Source organism: Mirounga leonina, unplaced genomic scaffold (assembly GCF_011800145.1).
Source record: "Mirounga leonina isolate KUSES-001 unplaced genomic scaffold, KU_Mleo_1.0 Mir_200, whole genome shotgun sequence".
Classification (NCBI taxonomy): Eukaryota; Metazoa; Chordata; class Mammalia; order Carnivora; family Phocidae; genus Mirounga; species Mirounga leonina.
Genome location: NW_023270503.1, coordinates 11,429,404 through 11,453,298, shown reverse-complemented (window position 1 = coordinate 11,453,298; position 23,895 = coordinate 11,429,404). Strand labels below are relative to the sequence as shown.

Genomic DNA, 23,895 nt, shown 5'->3' with positions numbered 1-23,895 from the left:
TCAGTCATCGTAGCCAATAGAGTGGTATGTTTGGTATTTGGTGGGTGTCAGCTCAGTGACCTTATTTTTGTCTGTGTTTAAAAATTATGAAGTGGCTTATTTTGTCTCATTTTATCATGGTCTCAGAGTAACCTTCTCTGAGGTTAGTATTGTTGATTGCTTATGCCCAACAAGAGAAGAAAATGACTTGGCTGTAAGTGTTAGACCAGTTCGTAGCAACGCTGAGGTCTAACCTTGAATGTCAAATCAGTTGTGAATGTCAGGGGCTGTGTTTTTTCTTCCTCAGCAGACACTGGGAACCTCAGTGGGGGCCTCAGGGACCCTTGGGAATGCAAGTTAACACACTTGGGAAAGCCACAGAAGCTCTGGTCCCAGCCCCCTGCTGGTGTGAGCTTGGGCTTGTGTGCGTGGGACCTTGGGAGGTGGGGCCACTAGGCTGGAGGAGAATGTATGCCATCTGTGTTGTAGGGACTTTTTGTACTTCTTATGTCTGCTGCTATTTCAAAGTATTTAAAGGCAAAATGTTCCTTCACTCGCTCTGCCAAGGAGGCCCCGTCATACTCCAGTGACCACCTCTAGCCTTCTGCTTTGTTCACTCTCCTAGGATTCCCTCAGTAGCCCAGGGAGGACTTGTAGGGTTGAGGTGAAGGGGAGGGAGGGGAGCAACAGCTTTTTCAGGCCTGGCAAGAAGAGAACTTTTCCTGTCTTTGCTCTCTATTGCTGTTGATTAAGCCTTGTTTTCTGTTGGGTTTAATCCCAACAGACACCTGGGGGCACCCAGAGTCCCTGCAGACTCCTCCTGGTATCACTGCCTATCAGAGGATGCAGAGGGGAGGGTCCAGTGGAGGTTGGGGGTCCCAGTGAGCAGAAGGCAGGGGGGTGGCATAGAAGGAGCACTGGGAGGGGGCTTCAAATTCCAGCTCTGGTTCACCAGGCCTGAGAGCCTAGCATGTGTGGGAGGCAATCAAATCCAGAAAACATCTGTGCTTCCTCCAGGCCCCCCCCCCCCTTCCCCATGGTCCGCCCAGCATCATCATTTCTTCTTTGGATGCTGTTTGAGTCCTTGCCTTGGCTGTGGGGACAGCCAAGGGGTGACACATGGCCCTCAGGCCACATGTGCCCTCCTCCTGTCCCCCTAGGATTATGTTGTTGAGAGCCTAGAGTGGTTGTTTTTTAATTACTATGGTAGCCAGAGCTGTTAGGATCTGACTGAGGGGGACCTCCATTAGCATCAACTCCTTGATGGATGAAGTGGAAAGCAGAGGACAGGAAGGAGGGTGTTATGGTGAGCTGAACACCAGAAGTTGGTCTTCAGGCTTTCTCTGGGGCTTTGGTGACTGTCCCATGCCTTCTCTTGCCCCTCTGTCTTCCCATCTGCCTAATGGGTTTGCTAATATCCACTTTGTCTGCCTCTTGGGGTCATTATGATGCCCAGGGTGACATTAGTTACTATCCATTGCCATGGAGGCTACAGTATGGAGCCCATGTGTTGGGGGGTGGTGGGATTAGAACTTCTCATCTCTCAGTTGATTGTCCACTCCATCCCACACGGGTGTGTGCCTTCAACGGGCTGAGCAGTACTGCCTATCTTTCGACACTCATCCAGGGTGCACCAGCAAGCACCCTGCATAAGGAGATGGGCAGGTTCCAAGAGTCAAGCAACATTCACTATGCAGCACAATAATTTTAAGAATCCTCATTCTTGGATGGTTCAACAATCCTGAGGCCACTGCCTGCCCTTCCCCCTGGTGTGAATTCATCCCTACAGTAGTACATGGTCCCCTGGGGCTCTGCAAGCTATGTCCAGCCAGAATGCTCTCTATACCCTGGAGAGCCTCAAACTGGAATGGCTGGTATTTGTAGGCGCTGGACCTGGGTCCCTTCATAAATCTCTGAAGAGCAGGACGTGACATTTACTTCTGCCAAATGAGTGCTGACCACATGCTCAGCTCCTCTGGAGTGTTCTCTCAAAACCCTTTTGCCTCAGCTGGTACCTCAGCTCTCTTCTAGCCTGAACTGAGGCCAGCTGATGCTAAGGAGGTATGACTGGGCCCTGGACTGCCATGAGGGTCGCCATGGGATCCTGGGGCAAGCCAGGGCATATGTGGGGTTGGCCATGAGCACTGGTGCAGTCATCTGGCTGCCCCTTCTGGCGTCCTATCAGCCCTCTTCTCTGGACTAGTTTCTGGCCCAGGAGCTATATGAAGCTTCTTCCTGCTGCCCACCATTACTGCCGTCATGATTATGCTGGGCAACTGTGCCATTTACTCCTCCAGGACAAGATTCTAGACTCTAAGTTGCAGAGCCCTTCACTGGGAACATCTGGTCTCCCCTGCCTGCCTGGACATTGGGTGGGGGGGCATCCACAAAAGTTGGGGGTCATCCAGAGTGGAGGGAGAAGCATCTCCACTGCAGGGAATGTGTACAGGAAGAATTCCAGGGATTGTCTCACCTCATCCTCTTCAGGTAGCAGGGCCTAGTGGGTTTGGATGCAGGTGGGAAGAATCAAGTTCCTGGAAAGTGAGGCGACCCTCCCCTGGGCCCAGTCTCCCCGCACAACTCATAGGACAAGTTGGGAGAGGGCAGTGGAGATGCTCATGATGTGTGAATGCCTACTCATTCCAGAATGGAGCATAGGAATTGAGTACTGTCCACTTTCCTGTGCTTAGTGGCCCCTGGAAAACATTGGCCCTCCCTTGGCCCCCTCTGGGAAGCTCGGACCTCCAAGGTGATTCCCTTTAAACCTGCCTAGGCAGACAAGCATCCTTGTGGATTATTAGGCCAGCGTGAACAAGGCCTGGAGTCTGAGGGTTGGGAACCGTGGCTGTAGGCAGAGACTATTCTCTGTTCTCTGGCTGCCGGGCCCAGCACGCTTCAGCACTGCGGGCTGGACAGCGCCTTTCAGGGCGAGCGGGTGGCGCCCGGCAAGGACGACTGTCCTCTTAACCAGACCTTCTCACGGAAGGAACAGGACGGAGTTTCAGCGGTGGACCCTGAGCCGGGTTTGGGGTGAGGGGCAGCGTGTCCTTGTCCCAGCGCGGTGAGGCAGGTGTCACGTGACCTAGCGCCACCAATCCGCATTAGCCAATGCCTGGACTTACGGCGTTATACAAGTGCAAGGAGGAGCGGCTCCGCGGGGATGCTGGATCCCTGCCTAGGAAGCCGCCCTTTCTGGCAAACGCTACAACCAGCGACTGGCCCAGAGAGGGCCTAAGAATCGTCCCAAGCCACACAGTGAGGCAGGGGAGGGCCAGCAGTAGGTAGGACCTGAAACATCGGGAAAACCTCATTCTAGCTCAAACGTATGAGAAAAATCACCGAATAAGCAGCCCTGAATTTACCCTCCTGCTATGGGCATGTGGACCCTCAGTCTGTGTCATCTCTCCACTAACCGCCTTTGTCACAGCATCATGCAGCTGAGCCAGAACGTCCAAACATGCTCTCAAGGTCCTGGCAGCCTCTGTACCTTTTTGGACACTGTTCTGGGGTTTGCTATTCCCAGAAAGCCAGCCACGAGGCAGTAAGACTGGTTCTCAGGCCACATAAGTGGAGAATGTGACTTGAGAGAGTGGTCATTTGTCAGCTACCAGGAGAACCAGAGTTGTTTGGATCTGCTTGGGAGGAAGAAGTGCAGATATCAGCTGTCTGCAAGTGTTCCTTCACGGAGTAGCAGAGGAATCAGGTGGAGGCGGATGGGCAACACGCTCCAGCCTGTTTGTGTGATGGGAAATGTCCAGAGGAGACCCTGATGCAGGAAAGGGCACTCTTTAAAAGCTATGCTAATTTTTAAACTTCTTATTTTGAAATACTTTGAAGCTTACTGGAGAAGGTGGTTCTTTGTACCAGTAAACCCATCACTCACATTTTCCCAAGTTTCTACTATTCTCTGCCTTCATTTTCTCCCTCCCTCTCTGTTTCTCAAGTACACGCACACACATGCAATTGTTATTATCACTGTTGTTTTGAATCACTTGCCAGTGAATTGTATAGGTCTTACCTACTCGTAGTCTGTGAAAGAGCCAGGTCATTGGGCCCCGCTGGGAGCCACAGCCCAGGGGGGAAATCAGCCTGTGGGGGATGGGGTAGGTGGGGGTCTGAGTAGAGTGATCAATTTAGTGGGGACACTGAGGGAGCCTGGATCTCATGGTTTCCATCTCCTCAATGAGCCTGCGGGGCAGGTTGTTTGCACCCCCCCACCCCAGACTCTGTCAGGGGAGGTACCCAACCCAGGGGAGGAAGTCAGCTCTAGTTCCTACCTCAGTGAACAGGCTGGAGTTGGGGAGGGGCCGAATTATCCCCCTGCCACTTCCTGACCGCCACTGACTGTTTTCACCCATGTGATCTCTCTTCAGGGGGACCAGATTCTTGGCATGGGGCTTGGAAGTAGGAAGTGAGTCCTGTCTACACATAGCATGACACCCACGCAAGCCCTATTGAGACAATCTGCTTAGTTTTTCTCCCGTCTTGGGTGCAGTTTTGTTACTTTCATTCTCTCTCCCACCTCCCTTTTCTCCGTGGTTTACTTTCCTCTTCTGTGCCTCTTGCCTCTGGCTTCTGGTTGTAATGGATTTTTTTTTTAATATTTAATTTATTTATTTGACAGAGAGAGAGATAGCGAGAGCAGGAACACAAGCAGGGGGAGTGGGAGAGGGAGAAGCAGGCTTCCTGCTGAGCAGGGAGCCTGATGTGGGACTCGATCCCAGGACCCTGGGATCATGACCTGAGCCGAAGGCAGACGCTTAACGACTGAGCCACCCAGGCGCCCTTCCTCTATGACATTTTATGGTAGCATTTTTACAGATTCCCCCTGAGCTTTTTGGAAGAGAAGAGTGCAATCACCCAGGGAAGGCCAGAGTGAAATGTGACTTGAAATTTTGGCTGGGGAGGAAGTAGGGATTTGGCACAGAGTTCCTTTTGAAAGAGAACCAAACCTTAGTTTTTAATAAAGAAAACTTTGCCAAATATTATAATCTTTTATGTGGTCTACCTTCACTATACCAAAAATTCAAAGGTTTAAAAACAACCATTTGGCAGTAAGCAAATGTCATGTCAAGTTGTCTTTCCATAGGGAATTTGCCACCTTGAGTGCCTCCATATTTCTGTGGAGATGAGCCTGAAGGCTTGAATGACTAGAACATTTAAGGAGCGCTGGTCTCTAGTAAACTTCAACAGGTTCTTGCCTCGGAACCTATTCCCTTTTTTTCCAGGCCCTTTGAGAGATACACACCCTTTTCTCCTTAGTTCCTCTGACCCCTATTCATTTATTGGACTGATATTTCTTAGAAAGTATCATGCCAGAATTTCTCCCAAAAGGAGGAAATAATTCTAGAATTTGATGATAGTGATCAAAATAGCCAACCTGGGGAATTAAATGGCCCTTTGCCATCTCTTATTTGCTCCATCTCTGATAGCACTATACCTGAGTCTGGGGACACTGATCATTTATTCCTATGGATCAGCTACCCTCCTCCTCACGGGCAAAACCCTCAACTGATATTGCAGAATCCGCAGTGCACCTCCCATCAAGATTCAAATAGATTCCTTCAAACCTTTCTCCAGAATTAATCAATACCCTATAAATAACAAAGACCTTTAAGGTATCAAGCCCGTAATAGAAGAGTAGAAGCCTCAAGGCCTCATTATCCCCAACACTAGTCCCTAGAATACCCTTATTTTACCTGTGAGAAAACCCAGTGGCTGAGGATGGAAGTTTGTTCAGAACCTCCGAGTAATAAGTAACATTACTATCTTTTGCCGCCCTGTTGTTCCCAAACCCCATGTGCTACTCACATCCATTCCCACGGAAAGCAAACCTTTTCACTGTGATTGATATATGCAGTGCATTTTTAGTATGCCAGTTGATAAGGAGAGGCAATATCTTTCTGCTTTCATTTGGGAAGAATGGAAATGCACCTGGACAGTAACGCCCCAGGGTTTCACAGAGTCCTTTTTACCTTTCACAAATCTTAAAAGCTGATTTGGATGATGGAAGGGTTTCTGCAGCTTCCCCTTGGTCACAGTGAGTAGATGATTTGCTTCTCTGTTCCCCTTCTCAATCCTCTTCAAAAGGAAGATGGCATCCACCTGTTAAAACTTTTGACCTTAAAGGGACATAAAGTCTCCAAAGAAAACTATGCAGTTTGCTCAAAGTTGGGTTCAGTACTTAGGGCATCTGATCTGGGAATGAGGATGACATTCGGACTCAGATGAAACCCTCACAACTTCTTAACAATGACAGATTACCTTTTCACCCCCATGGAAATTTGCAGAAAACTCTAACAAATGCAGATTATTCGTAGTTTACCAATGGTTCTTATTTATTTTTTTTTAAGATTTTATTTATTTATTTGACAGAGAGAGACACAGCGAGAGAGGGAACACAAGCAGGGAGAGTGGGAGAGGGAGAAGCAGGCTTCCCGCTGAACAGGGAGCCCGATGCAGGGCTCGATCCCAGGACCCTGGGACCATGACCTGAGCCGAAGGCAGACGCTTAACGACTGAGCCATGCAGGCGCCCCCAATGGTTCTTATTGAAAGTATGAAAATGGGGGCGCCTGGGTGGCTCAGTTGGTTAAGTGACTGCCTTCGGCTCAGGTCATGATCCTGGAGTCCCGGGATCGAGTCCCACATCGGGCTCCCTGCTCAGCGGGGGGTCTGCTTCCCCTCCTCTGCCCTCTTCCCTCTCATGCTCTCTGTCTCTCATTCTCTCTCTCTCAAATAAATAAATAAAATCTTTTAAAAAAAGTATGAAAATGGTGCATTTCTTTCTGAGTCTGCTATTGTAACTCCTTTTGAAGTCACTGAGGCAGCACCTTAACCCTTCCCTTCTTCTGCCCAACAGGCCGAATTATCTGCCCTTACTCAAGCTTGTACCCTAGCTAAGGGTGAAACCACCAACATTTACACTGATCATTGGTATGCCTTTGGGGTAGCTCATGACTTTGGAATATTATGGAAACAACGAGATATCCTTACCTCCAATGGGAATAGAATTAAAAAATGGCTCTTATGTCCAAAAATTTATTAGATTCCATCCTTTTGCTGGCTGCTCCAGCTATTATGAAGGTTTCTGGGCATTCCAGACGTGACTCCCTGGGAGCCAAAGTAATCTACCTTGCTGATATTTCCACCGAAAATCCTGCTTTCAAGGAAGCCAATACCCAAACCTCAGTCATGGTTCAAAGGGATGTTCTCCCAAATGATAATTTGTAAAAGTTGACAAGAGATACCCAAACACTGTCCCAGAGAGGGAAAAATTTAATTGGAAATTTAGTAGTTATTGGCTCAATAACAGATAATTCGGTTTGGACCAAATAACAATCTGGGCCTACCAGAAATTCTAAATTCCCACTACTTGCCACTGTACGTGCATTGAACCATTGGTCTCCTAGCAGAATGATAGAATTCATAAATGGGTATTTGTGGGGAAAATTAATAAGGCCACAAAAAGTGCCCACTTCTCTTGTCCCAGCTGTCCAAAGTAGAACCTGGCAAAACCTGTTCACACAAACGGATTTCATACAACTTCTCCTCTCATTATGTTTCATGATATGTTGAATAAATCTGTTTTAGTCACGGTTTGTATATGTTCTCACTGGACCAAAGCTTCCTGTTGTAGACAGGCCAATGCTTTTTCTGTTGGAGATTATCCCTGCCTGGGGAACCCCTCTCAAACTTTATGGTGATTAGGGAACCTATTTTACCGGTCAGGTGCTTTGATGAGTCTGTGCTATTTGGCTAGTTTTACAACATATTTTTGTCTTGTTTTGTTTTAAGTAGGCTCCACGCCCAACCTGGGGCTTGAACTCACGACCCTGAGATTAAGAGTCACACGCTCTACTGACCAGCCAGCCAGGCGTCCCTACAACATTTTCATTGTGCACACCATCCTCAGTCCTCAGGGTTAGTTGAGCACGCTAAAGGCACCACTAAGACTCAATAGGCAAAATTTGTCAAGCCCCTCCAAAAACCTTAGCCAAAAGCCTTGCCATTGGTCCTTCTAAATCTCAGATCTACCCCTTAGAACAGGATATCCAATATACTTGGCCCCTGCCTCCTTTGACCCACTGTTGATCAAGGAGATAGACTTCAATATTGTAAAGTCCTAATTGCTTCTATTAAAAGTAATCATGCTTTGGGGCACCTGGCTGGCTCAGTCGGTAGAGCATGCAACTCTTGATCTCAGGGTTGTGAGTTTGAGCCCCACATTGCGTGTAGGAATTACTTTAAAAAAAGTTTCTGTTTAAAAAAATTAAAGGAAAAAAAAGACCAGAAAGACTCTTCCGCCTCGATGGAAATGTCCTTTTCAGGAACTGCTCACCAACTCTTGTGTCACCAAAGTCCAGGAAACAGACTCATGGAGTCACATGACACGAAACTTTGGACCAGCACATCATCTGATGACCCGAAAGTAAAGATTTCCAGGAATTGGAGCCGACGACACAGCTTTGCCAAGATGTCCAGACTAGGCCTGTACACCTTTTTCTTACTGTTGCTTCTTCTGTCTCTTTTGTGGCAAGAAAATGCCCTTGTCCATGTTTCCCAAACTCTTATGAAAGGGGGTAACCTCTTTCATAGACTATGGCCTTTCGGAGACAGTCTCATCATGCTCCTGTGACAAAGGAATTTTTCACTTGCTTTTTCTGAAGGGTTAGAGGGTTCCGAATTCACGAAATTCTTCTTTCATCTGAACTATTACCTGACTCTGGATTCTTATTCATGTTCATGGTTTCTGAATTTACATCTTTACAAACTGTATTACTGTATTACTGTTTGGTTCTAAACAGTTATTTTGAGATAACATTAGTGTTTTAAAACGTCTTTGAAGTTGTGCTGTTTTGCAAAAAGTTCGTTAGCTGTTGCTCTATGTTTATACCTGCCCTGAATCTTCCCAAACGCACCAGGTTCATTCTTTCAGAGCGTTCCTGCACGTTCGCTAATTACTGCTCTCCAGTTGCTTTAAGCGGAGACGGCAGGAGGCGTACGGGTCGCCAGGTCTGCTCTCACAGGACGGACCTGTCCCCCTCAGTCTCAGTAAGTGCCAGTTACTTTCAGACCTAGAGTCCTGGTTCAGAACCATGATTCCATTTGGAACTGTTATGATACCTCTTTTGGTATGTATAATTGTTTTAAGTTTTGTATTTTGTTGCCGGTCACAGTGTAAAAAAAACACAAAAAACAAAAAACAATGCACCCAATAAGGGGATGCTGGCTCAGTGCTTCAAGATGACCTCTGACACCTATGACCTTGAGAAGATACGGAGTTTAGATGGGAAGTACCTGAGACTTCTCCCTCCTAGTCTTCCCTATTACTCAAATGTGACCTTAAGTGGTTTCCAAGTGTTATGCACTTTCCCTCTGATGTAGGGCGTGACGAAAGATCTTGATCAAAAGGGGAAAATGTGGAGATTAATAAAAGGAAACCTTGTTTAGAATGGAGTGGGGAGGGGCGCTTCCGTGGCTCAGTCGGTTTAGTGTCTGTATTGGACATCCTGTTCCAAGGAGTAGATCTGAGATTTAGAAGGACCAATGGCAATGCTTTTGGCCAAGGTATTTGCAGGGGCTTGAGAAATTTTGCCAACTGAATCTTAATAGTGCCTTTAGCGTGTTCAACTAACCCTGAGGACTGAGGATGGTATGCACAATGAAAATGTTGTAAGGGCGCCTGCCTGGCTCAGTCAGTAGAGCATGTGACTCTTAATCTCAGGGTCGTGAGTTCAAGTCCCAGGGTTCTGGGACCGAGCCAGGCATCAGGCTCCCTGCTCAGTGAAGAGCCTGCTTCTCCCTCTCCCTCTGTCTGCAGCTCCCCCTGCTTGTGCTCTCTTTGTCAAATAAATAAATAAAATCTTAAAAAAAAAAAAAAGGCAGCAGCAGCAGCTGAGATTTGGCAAGGCAGCAGAGAGCCCAACCTTATGAACCTCCCACCTCTGATAACCGGAATATGTAGCTCAGGTTGGGTGATCAGATCCCTCTGCCCACCCCATCATGGCACGGAGGAAGGTGCAAGGAAGAGGCTCAGGCCCTAGTTAGTAACCTCGCGCTCCCGAGAAGTACGGTTAAACTTCCATCAGCTAATGTGGGTGGCCACCTTGCAGCTGGATCTCCAGCCCTTGGGAATGCCAGGAAGCGTTGGACGATAAGCATCGGTGAGTTGGCCCTGGAGGGCCAGTTGCAGTTGGAGCCCTCTGCTGATACGGGTCTCACTTTCGTGGAGGAGACACTCCTGCCCATCCAGTCGTCGGCTTCAGCACCGCGCCCTCCACGCTCTTTCCTGCCACTTGGCGATGGTCGAGGTACCGGCCAACGCCTGGATTTACCCTCCCCTGCGCCCCGAGACAGCCTTGGCTCAGACACGGAGTGGGGTGGAGTTTACTCCTATCCCGCTCGAGCTCCGCTACACCAGGCCAATCTGGACCTGGAGCGCCCTCTGGCGGTGCTGGGCGGCGGGCCTGGACCTCCACGCGCAGTGCGAGGCTTTGGGCTTGGTCCCCAGAAGGCGCTGCCGGGTGGCGGAGCTCTGAAAATCATTCGGCCTTGATTATTACCTCACCCCACTCCAGGTCCGGCTCGGGGAGGCGCGATGCAGCCTTACACAGCTGCTCGGATGGGTTTGGACGGGGGTCAGGGAGAACCAGGGTACTGCTAAGGATGGGTACGTCACTGTGGACATGCCGTTGCTGGGCCTGGAGTCATACGTGTTGTTTTTCTCTGAACTGGCCACTGCCAAGAAAATCTATACTGGCCTTGCTTGGCCTTTTGATGTTCCCCAACCTCATCACCACCGCTGTCCTTTCCTGGACATTGGAGCAGGAGGGGGGCAGCTGTTTCGGGACGCTGGGGGTCTCCCAGAGTAGAGGGAAGGCTGTCTTTACCACGTGTAATGTGCATGGGAGGAATTCCAGAAACTTTTTCTTTTCGCTGATGCCACCATCTCTGGACCCAAAGGTAGAGGAATCAACGTGGTTTGGATGTGGGTGAGATGGGGTTGAGCCCTGAAAATTGTGAAAATTGGCCTCAGCCTCCAAAGACAGCTCACGGTAAAAATCTGGAGTGGGTTGTGGTGATTCCACAGTCAGCAAATTTCTACCAGGTGCCAGAGAGGGCACAGGATTCAGATGTGGCCTGGACAAATCGCTGACCTTCTCTGGCCTTCCCAGGTAAGCGTGGACCTTCTGGGATGGTTCTGGGGTGGTCACGACTATTGAATACAGGGAATGCTGCTGATCATTGGGTCAGTGTGGACATGTCTTAGATTTCAGGCAGGTCCTGGTATACCCAGGGGTAGCTGCATGCGGGGCAGGTCGGCGTCTATGCCACCTCAGCACTAAAGACTGGACAGCACCCTCAGGACAGTTTCGCAAAGCCAAAGCAGGGACGCCTGGTGGCTTACGCCCACCGAGGGTGGCCCGTAGAGGCTGCCGGCAGAACCCTTTTGGAGGGGCCTGAGCTTCGGGACCCCGGCCTTGAGGGACTTGGGGCCTGACATCTGTACTCATAGGGTTGGGATCTGAGTTCCAGGAGTTCCAGACTCTGGGTATCAAAGAACCCTTTGTAGTGCTTCGAATTACAAACTTTTTAAAAATTCAGTCCATTTCTTTACATATATATTCTACATAAGTTACAAATCCTCACTTCTGCCACTCTGCTAGAACTTTTCCAGAAAAGCCTCCATTTCTTCCTTGATCTTGTTTTCTACCAGTAATGCGAAGTTACTGTGTTTTGAAGGTTATAGTTGTTTGTAAACACCTGTTTGTTGGTCTTCCTGGCTAAGTGCTGGGCAAGGCCAGTGGAGGTCGCCATGTCAGAATTGTCTCCAAGAAGGGAGGTAGACACAGGGATGGAATCGTAGCTTTGCACATGGCCACCTCGAGGCTGTGCAGGTGTGGTGTGGCCCCCACCCACGGGAAGAGCGAGTCCGTCAGCTGCATGATATGGAAATGGGTGAGCTGCTCCCACAGCCTTGTGCTGAGAGACGTCCTCGACCTTGGCGGCCCGCGGCCCCTTCATGCCACCCAGCGAGCCCATGGCCCTCAATCATCGAGACTCTGGCTCCGCCCAGATTACATACACTTTTACACATGGTCTTTTCTGTGCTTCTCAACAGCTCAGGAGAGCAGCCCTGCACATCCACACTAATAGGTGAGGGACCTCAGGGAGGGTAGAAGTCACATAGCCAGGGAGGGGTTTGAGCCAAGACTGGAACAATTGCCTTGGTCCTTGCAGATTTATCCACAAAAACAATGACAATCGTGTGGAGCCCTTATAGTAGTGGGATCCTGAGGGCTGATGGGCTCAACACAAGGGAGGAGGGACTTGGGAGTGAGAATGACTTATGGCCCTAGGTGGGCACTGTGCATGTGGGGTGGGAGCCCTGGTTAGGCTGGGCAGTGCTTAGGGCTTTAAGGAGGCCCAGGCTGCTAATGAAACATGACTGTTCGTAAAGCCTGAGGTGCCACTCAAGGCCCATCACAGTTCATCTATCCAGACTCGTTAGGCCAGGACCCCCTCCTTTGGGCCAGAGCTCACTCATCTATTGCCTGACCAAGCCATCCCAGCCAGGGCTGGGACTAGGGTGAGTCAAGTAAGGAGCCTAGGGTGCAAGATTTGAAGAGGCATTCACTGTCAGGACCGTGCAAGTGCAGGCTAGCACCAGCAGGACCCTAAGACAGAGTCTCTTCTACCTCCCCTCTCCCTCCTGCCTTCACTCTAAGCTTTGAGCTCCTAGAGGGCAGAGACTGTGCCTGCTACTCCCTTGGGGCCCCCGGCCCAGCATGTGGGCCGTGCAGTGCTGTTCTGAGAACTCAATAAACATTTGTCCGTGGTCAAGCCTCAGCTTTCGTTCCTGAAAGAAAAAGAGTTTAAGCAGGGAAGAGCATGTGTGTGTCACTCAATCTAACCGATTCTGGTTTGGCCAGGGTCTGGACTTCTCATTTGCTAAATATAAGCAAATGGAATGTCGAGGGGGAGAACCCAGTGCCCTTGCAAGATTCACAAAGTCCAAGTCAGGGGCGCCTGGGTGGCTCAGTGGGTTAAGTGGCTGCCTTCGGCTCAGGTCATGATCCCAGGGTCCTGGGATGGAGCTCCGCATGGGGCTCCCTGCTCAGCGGGGAGCCTGCTTCTCCCTCTCCCACTCCCTCTGCCTGCCACTCCCCCTAGGGACGACAGCGAGATCTAATCCGGGAAGTCAAAGCGGCTATTGGATGTGCATCGAGTGTATCGACTTTCTACTTATCAGGACTGGAGCAATGAGCAGGATCGATCCATTGCTTTTGACTGCCAGTGAGTGCTGCGCGCTGATTGGTCCGGGTTAAGGAAACGAGGAAAAAAAGGCGTGCACGTGGGGGCCTCGGTCAGAGACTGGCGCGGTGGTGGGAACGAGGCCGGCGAGGGACCATGGCGTCGCTCAATTGCAGCGCCGTCGTCTGCGTGATTTGCTTGGAAAAACCCAAATACCGTTGCCCCGCCTGCCGCGTGCCTTAGTGAGCGCGGGGGTTGTGGGGAAGGGGACCGGGCGGGGGCCCCGGGAGGGTCCGCACGACCTTCCGGGCTGACGCGGCTCGTGGCCTCTCTCGTTACAGCTGCTCGGTGACCTGCTTCCGGAAGCACAAAGGTAAGGCCCCGGCGTCCCCCGCCCCCCGAGCCGCCGCTCTCCTCGTGCGGGCAGCCCCCACGTCCCGCCGCGCTCCCTCCCGGCCTTGCCTCGCCCGATCCTGTCGGAGCCCCAGGGGGAGCCTCTGCCTGTGAATGCCTCCCCGGATTTTGAAGTCAGAAACTTCTGCTCTGCCTTTTCTCCTACAGACTGTCCTCCCCCCACCCCCGGCGCCCCCCTTAAAAATCGGCGACTGCTTTGGCCATCGAAGTCAGCCCTAGCAGTTTCTTCATCTTAGTATTCTGACTCAGAAGCAGCGCTGGCTGTAGTTAAGACCATTTTCTTTAAGTGCCTGGCTAGAAACAACGAGGTAGATCTGTTTGCCTTAAGGAGTGATGAGTGCTGTTAAATCTATATTTTAACTACAATCGGGAGCCTCTTAGTCCTCAGAGACCGTTCCCCACGACCTCATGCTGAGTTGACTCTGGTTAAAGTCCTGTTGGTTTTTTGCGTCTAGTGTGATTCTACCCGCCCCGCCCAGTCTCTGGCTTAGAGGTATGTTTCAAGCTGCATTGCTCCGCCTGCTATTTTTGTTTTTTACCCTAGTATCTCTGGAGCATTTTTAAAGGAAATTTGTCAGTTCCAGATAGAGAGGAAAGAAGTAGAACTGTTTTGCTGGAAATAGGGTTGGGGAGCCAGGTAGGTTAGCTTTGCTCTGGCTGTGCAGCCCTGGGTGGCCCCTCTAAGAACCCCTAGGGCAATCCGGGGCAATCTGGAGCTCTTCAGTGTGGCCCTGCTGCTGTCAGGGTTTCTCCTAAAATGCACATTTGAGTAATTCACTCCCTTGTTGAAAACTCCAGCCTCTCTAGCAAAGGGAGGCGGTGGTTCTTAGCCTAGGTATTGCTCTCCCTAGGGAGACACATTGTGACAATGTGTTTCAGGAGCTGAGGAGGGTTGGGGCCACTTCTGGCAATCGGTATTTGTGCAGATAAATATCCTTTGGTGTGTGAAACCATCTCACACCGGTAAAGACCCTTCCACCCTGAACATCACAGTGCCTTTGATGAGAGACACTGGTCTTGGGAAGAAAGGCCATCCTCCCGTGTGGCATTCTTCTCCTGCTTCCTCCACTTGCAACCCAGCCACCTGCCAGGCCTGCCCCGTCAATCAGCCGCTAGTCGCGCATCACTGTGTCCTTGCATGTGACCCTATTTTTCAGGGGTCTGGTCCAGCTGTAGACCTTTCCCTCTGCCGGGAATGCTCTTTCCACCTGGCAGCACCTCCTCTTTGTCTCTCAGTCCTCTCAGGTGACATCAATCAGACTCTTATCGCGGGCTCTAGCTGCCAGCCATAAGGCTCAACTCCTTGAGGTGGGCCTGATGACTTTCATCTGTGTCATCCCAGTGGCACGTAGTACATGCAAATTTGGTATCTGCAACTGCTGAGAAAATAATTTCGCTAATTGAAGTCAGTGTGCTACTTAATCTTGGGGAGAGCCCTGTGAGGTTAGGCAGGGTGAGAAGGATGGGGACAGACCTCAGGGTGCATGAGGCCTGCTTCCTCCACCCTCTGTCAGGCTCAGGATTGCTTGTTTTCTGGGTGCTGCCCTTTGATTGGATCCCTCAGTTCCTCTGCGTCCATCTCCATCCCCACCCACATCCCTTACCACGTACATGTTTCCCACCTAGATGCTGACTCGGTGGGGAGGTGCATCTGATTTGTGTCTCTTTCAGAACAGTGCAACCCTGAAACTCGTTCTACTGAGAAAAAAGTAAGGTCAGCTGTTACGGCAAAAACTATAAAGCCTGCGGAAAACAAAGGTGGGTTGCTTGACTTCAAAAAAACCACCTCGGAAGGGGTTTCAAACAGAAGCTGAAGGAGGAGACGTGGGTTGGGACAGGGAGTCAGGAACGAAGCCTTCATCTTAGCTCAGAGCACCAGGAGGGGAGGCACCTGTTGTGTATTTTAGAGCAGCCTGAGGGCATTGTTAAGGACAAGAAATAAGGGGGTGAGAGGCAGCTGGCTGTGGTCTGGGGGTGAGGGGTGGACCCTGCTGGCAGGAACCTTCTCCAGTCATAGCTTCAGGTCTCCCTCCCTGGGCCTGGATGGAGCGGTCCGTTCACCTGAGCTAGGCTCAGGTGGGAGGCTGCCTTTGACCTAGCTTACCTCCCTGCTGCTGGGGGCTCCTCATGGCTTATTGTGGGAGTGGGCTGTCAGCCCATCCATCTCTACAGATTTCAGTATCTCCTAGGTGTCAGGCACCATGCCAGCGTCGGAAGGCAGCCCCTCCTGGTGCCAGCAAAGAGGTATTGAACATTCACAGCATGGGATAGCCTATTTCTGCCCTTTGAGAAACTTCCTTGTTGGGTTTAGGCAGTGTCAGAAATTTTTGGCCATGCTGAAAGCACAAGGTATTCATGGTAGGAGGTTTTTACAGAGCACCTAGTTTTTTGGCCCCTGACAGAGCTGGAGCCATAGTGAGGAGAGCTGGGGGGATAAGAACTGGAAAGTCAGGCTCCTGGCCCAAAGACCACAGAGAAACAAGTAGAACAAGCATGTGAACATGCTAGGATGCATTTGTTAAACTCCCCAATTCTTAGCTTCACCCTCCTTCCCCAAAAAGAGGAATGTTGGTAAAGTCACAAATTCCAGAAAAGGTCATTTTTGTTTTGTCAATACCTGCTTACCCCTGCTGCTGTCAGTCACTGGTGTGCACATTTATCTGTTGGAGTAGTTCGTCTGGCAGCTAGGTTTCTAGTCGTAATTAGTTGTGTTCTGTATTCCTCAGATGATGATGAGGACTCTGTAGCTGACTTTCTCAATAGTGATGAGGAAGAGGACAGAGTTTCTTTGCAGAATTTAAAGAATTTAGGTAAGTGTGCTGTGCTTGCTTCTGTATCAACCACTGATACATTTAATCCAATGTATAGAATGTGATTTTTTTTTTAAGTTACTAAATACAGGTGACCTTTGAACTGCACAGGAGTACGGCTCCCTTCCGTCCACCCTGCAGTTGAAAATTTGTGTATAACTTCGGACTCCCCTAGAACTTAACTACTAATAGCCTACTGTCGACTGGAAACCTTACTGGTAACGTAGTCGATTAACATACAGTCTGTATGTTGCATGTATCATATGCTGTATTCTTACAATAAAGTAAATGAGAGAAAAGAAAACGTCAAAAAAATCATGAGAAAATACATTTACATCACTGTATTTATGGGGAAAACTCCATGTATAAGCAGACCTGTGCAGTTCAAACCTGCGTTGTTCAAGGGTCCCTGTACTTGAGTGTGGCACGCAGAGCCCTTCAGCCACATGACCCTGTAAACACTCAGGGCTTCCACACTTCCCTGCCTTCTTACAACTCCCTAGGCCTGGAATCCTACTGGTTCTGTGAGTTGGCAAAATTCTCCTCCCTCAAGCTTGGTTCAGGTTACCCTTCCTCAGCTCAGTTTTTCTTGATCTTTTGTCTTTCTCAGAAGCAAGCACTTTTCACCTTCCCATGGCGCCTTGCAATATACCACTCGTATTTTATGGTACCTTCTCTCCCCCACACCGGTCTGTATGGCAGGGGCCTGCATTTACCCCACCTCCCCAGTGCTCTGTACGTGGTCTAGCCATTCAAGCAGACGGTAACCCCAGGAGTTGGGAGTTTTAGAGGGATGAGGAGGTTCGTAACACCCGGTGTTTCTGTAGGCCCGTGTGGTCTGGCCTTGGGGCCATTCTGTGGCCCAAGTGATGAACGGGCCAGGGTAGTTCCTACACGTGGGAGGTTTCACTTCCGTCTCACCGTCAGGCCTACCCTGCTGCGCACCCAGTCCCACAGCAGGGAGGAGACTGAGGGCAGGTGTGAACAGTTTTGTAAACTAAGGCACCATGCAGATGTTGGCGTCTGTTCATTGCTACTGAGCCTGCAGTGAGGGTCATGTGCTGGTTTCTGCAGCGTTCAGAGTCTTTGGCGTAATTCTCCTCATCAGGGAGAACCTTTAGGCCTGTGAAGAATAACGTGCCAACAACTTCATGTTGTTCGTTGTATTTGTGCTGGTATTTTTCTTAACTTGAAATAGCGTAAATTTATAGAGATGCCAAGAACAAGAATGTGTGATGGCATTTAACTGGAAATCATGCCGTGCTGACCTCCTCTTGTTTATGTGGAGCACTGGTTCCATTCTTGGGTTTAAAAGTGGAGGGGATGCGGCACCATTGATCTGTACTACATCGGACGCATTTAGCTTTTAGCTGTCTGCATCTCTTCCCACTTGAACTCACACTGGCTTTCTTGTTCATTTTTAAGGAGAATCTGCAGCATTAAGAAGCCTGCTGCTCAACCCTCACCTTCGACAGCTGATGGTCAGCCTCGATCAGGGCGACAACAAGGCGAAGCTCATGAGAGCCTGCATGCAGGAGCCCTTGTTTGTGGAGTTTGCAGACTGCTGTTTAAGGATTGTGGAGCCATCCCAGGATGAGGATTCCTAAGATGGATCATTGTGCTGCTCCCTGGAACATGTGCATGACTCTTAGAACCTGCCCGCGCCCGCCAGGGAAGAGCTAGCGTGGGGCCCTCAGCAAGGATGCTGACTTCCAGGCTGGCTGGCGTAGGGTGGGCCCTACAAAGGCTTTATCTCCAGCACTGTAGGCGTGGGTTTCAGGCAAGAGGAGGATACTCGAGGTGACAAACCCTTTATGGAGGGAGAATTTGACATTCCAATGGTGGTGTTTAAATGTTTTAATTTTGGTAGCGTTTAGACATCACACATGATTTGTCAAGTTTCATACCCATTTGAGTTAAAACTTGCTCACTGTTGCTAAATAAAATCAGGATATGGTGATTCTATGGTAAATGGCATTGTTCATCCTTAGTTCATAATTGCTTGAAATTACATTAAATAAATCAACACATTAAATAGGTTTTGTTCCTTTCAAAGGAACTAAATGCAAATATCCCAGTCGAAATTTGGGGGCTACTTTCAAGCTAACTCGGCCTGTTCTGTTTGCAGGGAATCGGGGGTGCCCCACTGTAGTGATGGACTACACAGTGAGTCGGATCTCTGAAGGTAGTAAAATGGGGGAAATCCTTTGTGACCCTGAGGTTTCTTAGCCCTGGTTTGCTAACCAACCCCTGACGTCTGTCAGGGCCTGAGATGTCCACAGAAGCCCCAGGCGAGTGCAGGGGCTGCAGCAGCTGTCGCTCGCTCACAGGAGCTTGGAGTCGTCGTGGGAGTAGTGCAGTGGCGTGTGGATTAAATGTCTTTGGCAAAGCAGCTGGCAGGAAAAGGCCTTGTAGACACAAAGGCACCAAGGGGTTGCCCAGCCAGGTGAAGCTAGAAGGTGAGAAGACCTCACCTGTGGCCCAGGCTGTCTCTCTCCAGCAGAATCTGATTAAAGCCAGTAACACTGTAGGGTAAGGGTTCAGGGCAGATGTCTGCGTATGGCAGGGGAGACTTTCTGCAATGGAACTTGATCGAGCCCTGGGGGAGGGGGGAGGGAAGAGAAAGAGACTGCTGAACCCCAGCTCCCGGGAGTGCCAGCCCTCCGGGTGCCCCCCCCCTTGCCGAGCCAATGCTAGAAATGCGGAGATGTGGACGAGCACTGGTAGGAGACCAACAGCAGGAGCAGGATTGGGTTCCTGCTCTTTGCTCATTCTAAACCAGTGGCAAATTAAAATACAACATTTCACATCCATTCGGTGTGATGGATGAGGGAGCTCTCCCCTAATAAGAGTATTACCTGCCACAGTCTTAAGACTGCTTAAAACTGGAAGAGGGGCGCCTGGGTGGCTCAGTGGGGAGCCTGCTTCTCCCTCTGACCCTACCCCCTCTCATGCTGTCTCTCATATAAATAAATAAAATCTTAAAAAAAAAAAAAAAGACTGCTTAAAACTGGAAGAGAAAACAATCCCACTTTTGTTTATACTCTGGCTGGCCTGTGTGTTGTCATGGGAGATCTTCAGGTTACGTCCTATCGTAATTCCTCTGGTATGAAAACTCACTGTTTTCTTTTGACTTGTGTCACTTAATCCTGGCCGGGACCCCATGTAGTAGGTTGAGCATTAGCCCACTATGTGTTGGCTGACTCTTTCCTCCAGCGGCCCGTAATATAAAAACAGAGCTGTTGAACCGCTGACTACCTGCTTGTCATTTGTGCGGCTGGAGCAGGGGATAAACCAAGTAATAATGTGAGGAAAATAGGATGCTAACTTCAGAATAAGCTGTCATCACAACCCAAATTTTAAAAAGTGGGACTAATTAAATGGAGGTTCAGAGGAGAAGCCAGAACACTCAGAGGCAGTTTTTAAAAAGTGAAAGGGCTCTGGAAAATTCCTACTTGTAATGATGGATACCACCCAAACCAGCCAGTTGGGAGGCTCAGGCTTCTGGCTTCCCGAGCAGGGTCAGGACGGCTCTTGTCCTAGTCTCAGTCCTGCTCCTGCCGCGGACTCATGGGCTTTGGCTCCTGCCTTCTACAAGGAGGTGTGAGGGACCCAGAGCCGTGCTTACCTGAGGCAGCGCTCGGATGGATGTGACACCAGCTTGTCCTTGGGCCGTCTGGACTGTGTAGCTACTGGGGCTCCCCGTGGGGAGCTGGAGGCAGGCCCAGACCACCAGCTTCCTCTGAAAGCCGCGGACACCCACAGCTGCGTTGGCCAGGACCAGTCCCAGGGGCCACAGGCGGATTACTGCCGCCAGGAGGCTGGTCTGTGTCTGTGGCAGCAGGAGGGAGCCCGTGGGAAGGGGAACTTGAGACAAGAGGTTTTCTTCCACACCATCCAGTTCTTTCGAAGCAAGGAAGGCCATTCCAATCTAAAAAAAAAGAGTGCCACTTTATAGCTTTTAATGTATTAGTTCTTAATGGAAACCAAAACTCTCTTTAACAAGGTAGCTTAACAAGGTGACCTGAAGGGCACCGGGCTGTAGAACAGCTGGATGCCTTCAACTAGATGGGCGCCATGTGGCCAAACTTCTTTATGCCCAGGGCACCTGTGCTTAGGCCTTACGTATGCTACTGTAAGAACAGCCTTGAGATCTCATTGATACACCATAAAATTCACCCCTTTAAAGTGTGTAATTCCATGGTTTTTAGTATATGCCCAGAGGGGCTGATGCCGCCCTTTCTGTGTCCCAGGAACCCCACCCCAGGGCCGTCGGGTACCGGCCGGCCGCTGCCCATCCTGCCCGCGGGGTCAGATACTCACTCGCCACCTCCGCCACGCACGCCCGATGACCGTGGCAGCTGCATGCAGCCTCCGCACGTGTTTCCGAGCTAGCCAGGACCGGATGGCTGAGGGGTTTGCCCAGAAACAAGAAGTGAACTGTTCTTAGAACTATGGGTAGCCTGGCCCTGCAGCCACACCCGAGCTGCTGAAGAAGCTTGGAATCGGCGCCTCTTCAGGGGATGGCTAGCCCACGCCGCCCCGGGAGGGAGGGAACAGAAGTGGGTACTGAAGTGAACTTGGCTCTGAAAGACGCCCCTCAGACCGTCAGCCTGGGACAGACGTCGTGTGCAAGGGCCGCAGGGAGCAGGCTGAAGTTGCCTAGCGGCCTTACGAATTCATAAACTGGGACCCCACTGGGCACCCACGTGTTGGTAAAGGTGACACTACTGGATGGCAGACTGTGGCAATTTTCATTTCCTTCTGCAATTTCAGCATTTTCTGGTTCTTTTACATTCAGAACAGGGGCTATTCCATTCAATATGTTTGGATTCTAGAAAACTAAAAAGCTTAAAGACCGATCCAAATCCTGCTATCTCACCAATGCAGACAGTTCTTTAGTTTCCTTACTCTGTTTTTTTAGGCCCATACACACAGAAACACACCTGAGGAAGGTGGCATCACCCTTGACGTGCAGTTTGGCATCCTGGTTTGAACATCACATTGGAAGTAGTTTTCCATTAAATTTAAAATATTCTTCTAAAACACTTCCTAGCTGCATCATAAGGATGGTCCGTAATAGCCATGACTTTACCACTGCCAGCTATGTGGGTGGTTTCTAGTATTTTCAAAGTAAGACTGCAGGGAACATGGTTCCTATAGCTCTTCCTTTGATGATCAAATCTGGTCAGTTTTTACCTTCTCAAACTCATTACAAGCCCTGGACCCAACACATAACGATTTGGCATAGAGGCAAAGGAAGGTGGCATCAGCCACTCTCTAGGTCTGGGAAAGGGGCATTAAAGGCAGATTTTCAGCCTCTGCTGCCTCCAAAGCACCCTTATTTGTGGTGTCACCTGGTTTCCACTGAACTGGGGAGACACTAATGAGAATTCGAACCCCAATGTACCATAGGGTCGTACCGTCAGTGTCTTGAGGCTGGGACACAGCCTTGGCGTCTCCAGGGAACCCGGACCACGTGGGGTCTGCACGTGGGCCATGTGCCCCGAGCCCATGCACCTCGTACCTGCCTGGATGAGCACGGCTGCCCGCCTCCGCCTCCCCTGCTTGCGGTACCAGTGTCGCCTCCAGCTGCCCTGGATGCGGCGGGCACACTGCTCCAGCACCTGGGCACGTCCATGTTCCAGAAGCTCCAGCTGGGAGAAGGGGCATCCGCTGAGGGCCTCAGCCTCTCCTCCCCCTGCCCTGAAGTGGTCCCAGACCCGGTCCTGCTGAGGAGAGCACGCGGCTGGCTTCGGGGAACTCCCTGCCTCCTCACAAACCAGCTTACCGTGGAGTCTGTCATGAACACCTTGGTCCTGCCACAGTGAACTGGGGCTGCTGAGGCCTCAGCTGGGTCACCAGGTGCGGTGGCTGCCTGAGTCAGAGCTGGAAGAGTGTGGAGGATGTCCTGGAGGAGAGGTTGCAATGTGGCCGCCTCGGTGCATGGAGACCATTCTGTGGGATGGGAAACGGAGGTCCCATCAGCTCTTGGTCATCCACACGCTTCTGTGGACTGGAGAAACCGGTTCTGGTCTCCCCAGTACTCCACAGGCTTCTCTGCTGCTGTTCCTGCCTCTAACCACTTCCCCATCCTTTTTTGGGGGAGGCCAGAGGTGACCCCTCTAGTGTTCCTCAGGCCCTGGCTGTTGGGAGGAATACAGGAGTCCCCGCTTGTGGCTGTGCCCTGGGCTGGCCTGCAGCCTCCATCCCCACCAGTCCCCTCGGCAAGCCGGCAAAGGGCGCTCGGTGCCTGCCCCCAACCTGGAAACCCAGGCTACTCAGCTGGCGTTTGTTCCAAGGCCCCAAACGTGCGGGGGACCAAGCAGGGCAGCTGGGCCGCTCCCTCTGCCCTGGACCCCTTAACTCCCTGCCACATATGAGAAAAGGGAGAACAATCCCCGTCCGACAGAGGCCCAGCAGGTGCCCCTGCCTGCCCTCCCGCAGTGTGCAGGGCTGGCTCCTGTAGAGGATTTACCTGAGGGCTCTGACCACCTTTTGCTGCCCAGCGCCTCTCTGGAGAAGAGGCTGCCAAAGAGGACACCGCAGACGAGAAACCGCAAAATCGACCGGGGGCGAAGGGGGCTTTGGGCACGAGACACAGAGCAGTAGAGCAGATCATGAAGAGGGGAAGAAAGAAGTGGGGGAAAAGAATGAAAGGCAAGTGACAAAACTGTGCCTCAGAGAGATGGGAAAGCAGAAGTGTCCCAGGTGGGAGCCGTGGCTGCTGGGCTGGGGTCTGGCTGGGCAGGGGCCTCGCACTCAGTCCTTGACCCCTTCTTCCTCCACCTGTGCGGGGCGGGGGGGGACTTACCCTACATGCTGACAACCCCAAACCGGGACCACACGCCAGACCTTTCCCTTGATGTTAGAGCTTGCCAACGGGATGACTCCAGGGACCTGGAGCTCAGGTCAGCCCTGTGGGGCTCAGCACCTCCCCCAAACCTCTCTTCCCCACTGGCTGGGGGGGGGGGGGGGCACAGTCTGACCAGTTTCTTCCCAACATTGCCCACTGTGCCCACATCTCTAGCTTGACTCTGGCCAACGTAATAGCCTCGCTCCTATGGCCTCCAGAAAGCACAAGGCTGACGTCACTCCCTTCCTCCTCCGAGGTGCCTCCATCTGCCCAGAGAATACAGCTTGGCTTCTGTGACATGGCCTATCACCCCAGTCTCACTTCCAACTGTTCTTTGCCCGTATGGGCAAGCAACACTGGCCCGGAGTTCCTCACACACAGGGTTGTCTCCTGCATGCAGCCCTCCATTCAACTATCTGTTAGGTGGAATGCTCTTCACCTGGCCAATACCATCTGTCCTCAGACACCACTTCCTCCAGGAAGCCTTCCCTGATTCATATTCCGCAGCACTACCCACGGCACTCTGTTCCCACCTCTGCCTTTCCACTTTTCCCACTGTTTGTCGTCTTTTAGTCTGTTT

The 23,895-nt window shown here is 50.9% G+C and overlaps 2 protein-coding genes across 3 annotated transcripts in view; one reads left to right on the top strand and one right to left on the bottom strand.

The window, feature by feature from the left end:
- The first annotated feature begins 13,319 nt into the window (after positions 1-13,319).
- ZNHIT3 (zinc finger HIT-type containing 3) lies at positions 13,320-18,431 on the top strand. Its single transcript, XM_035026662.1, has 5 exons — positions 13,320-13,477; positions 13,577-13,608; positions 15,321-15,407; positions 16,376-16,459; positions 17,885-18,431. Exons 1-5 carry the CDS (start codon positions 13,392-13,394, stop codon positions 18,064-18,066), a joined length of 471 nt encoding a protein of 156 aa, XP_034882553.1. The 5' UTR covers positions 13,320-13,391; the 3' UTR covers positions 18,067-18,431.
- Positions 18,432-18,575: 144 nt separating this feature from the next.
- MYO19 (myosin XIX) overlaps positions 18,576-23,895 on the bottom strand; it is a 35,552-nt gene continuing 30,232 nt past the window's right edge. For both annotated transcript variants that reach the window (XM_035026656.1, XM_035026657.1), the window contains 5 exons: positions 22,251-22,417; positions 21,987-22,116; positions 20,783-20,868; positions 20,088-20,390; positions 18,576-19,058 (listed from right to left, as the gene is read on the bottom strand). In XM_035026656.1, the coding sequence (XP_034882547.1) occupies positions 18,930-19,058; positions 20,088-20,390; positions 20,783-20,868; positions 21,987-22,116; positions 22,251-22,417 (815 nt within the window). In that variant the 3' untranslated portion in view covers positions 18,576-18,929. The remainder of the gene's footprint in view (positions 19,059-20,087; positions 20,391-20,782; positions 20,869-21,986; positions 22,117-22,250; positions 22,418-23,895) is intronic.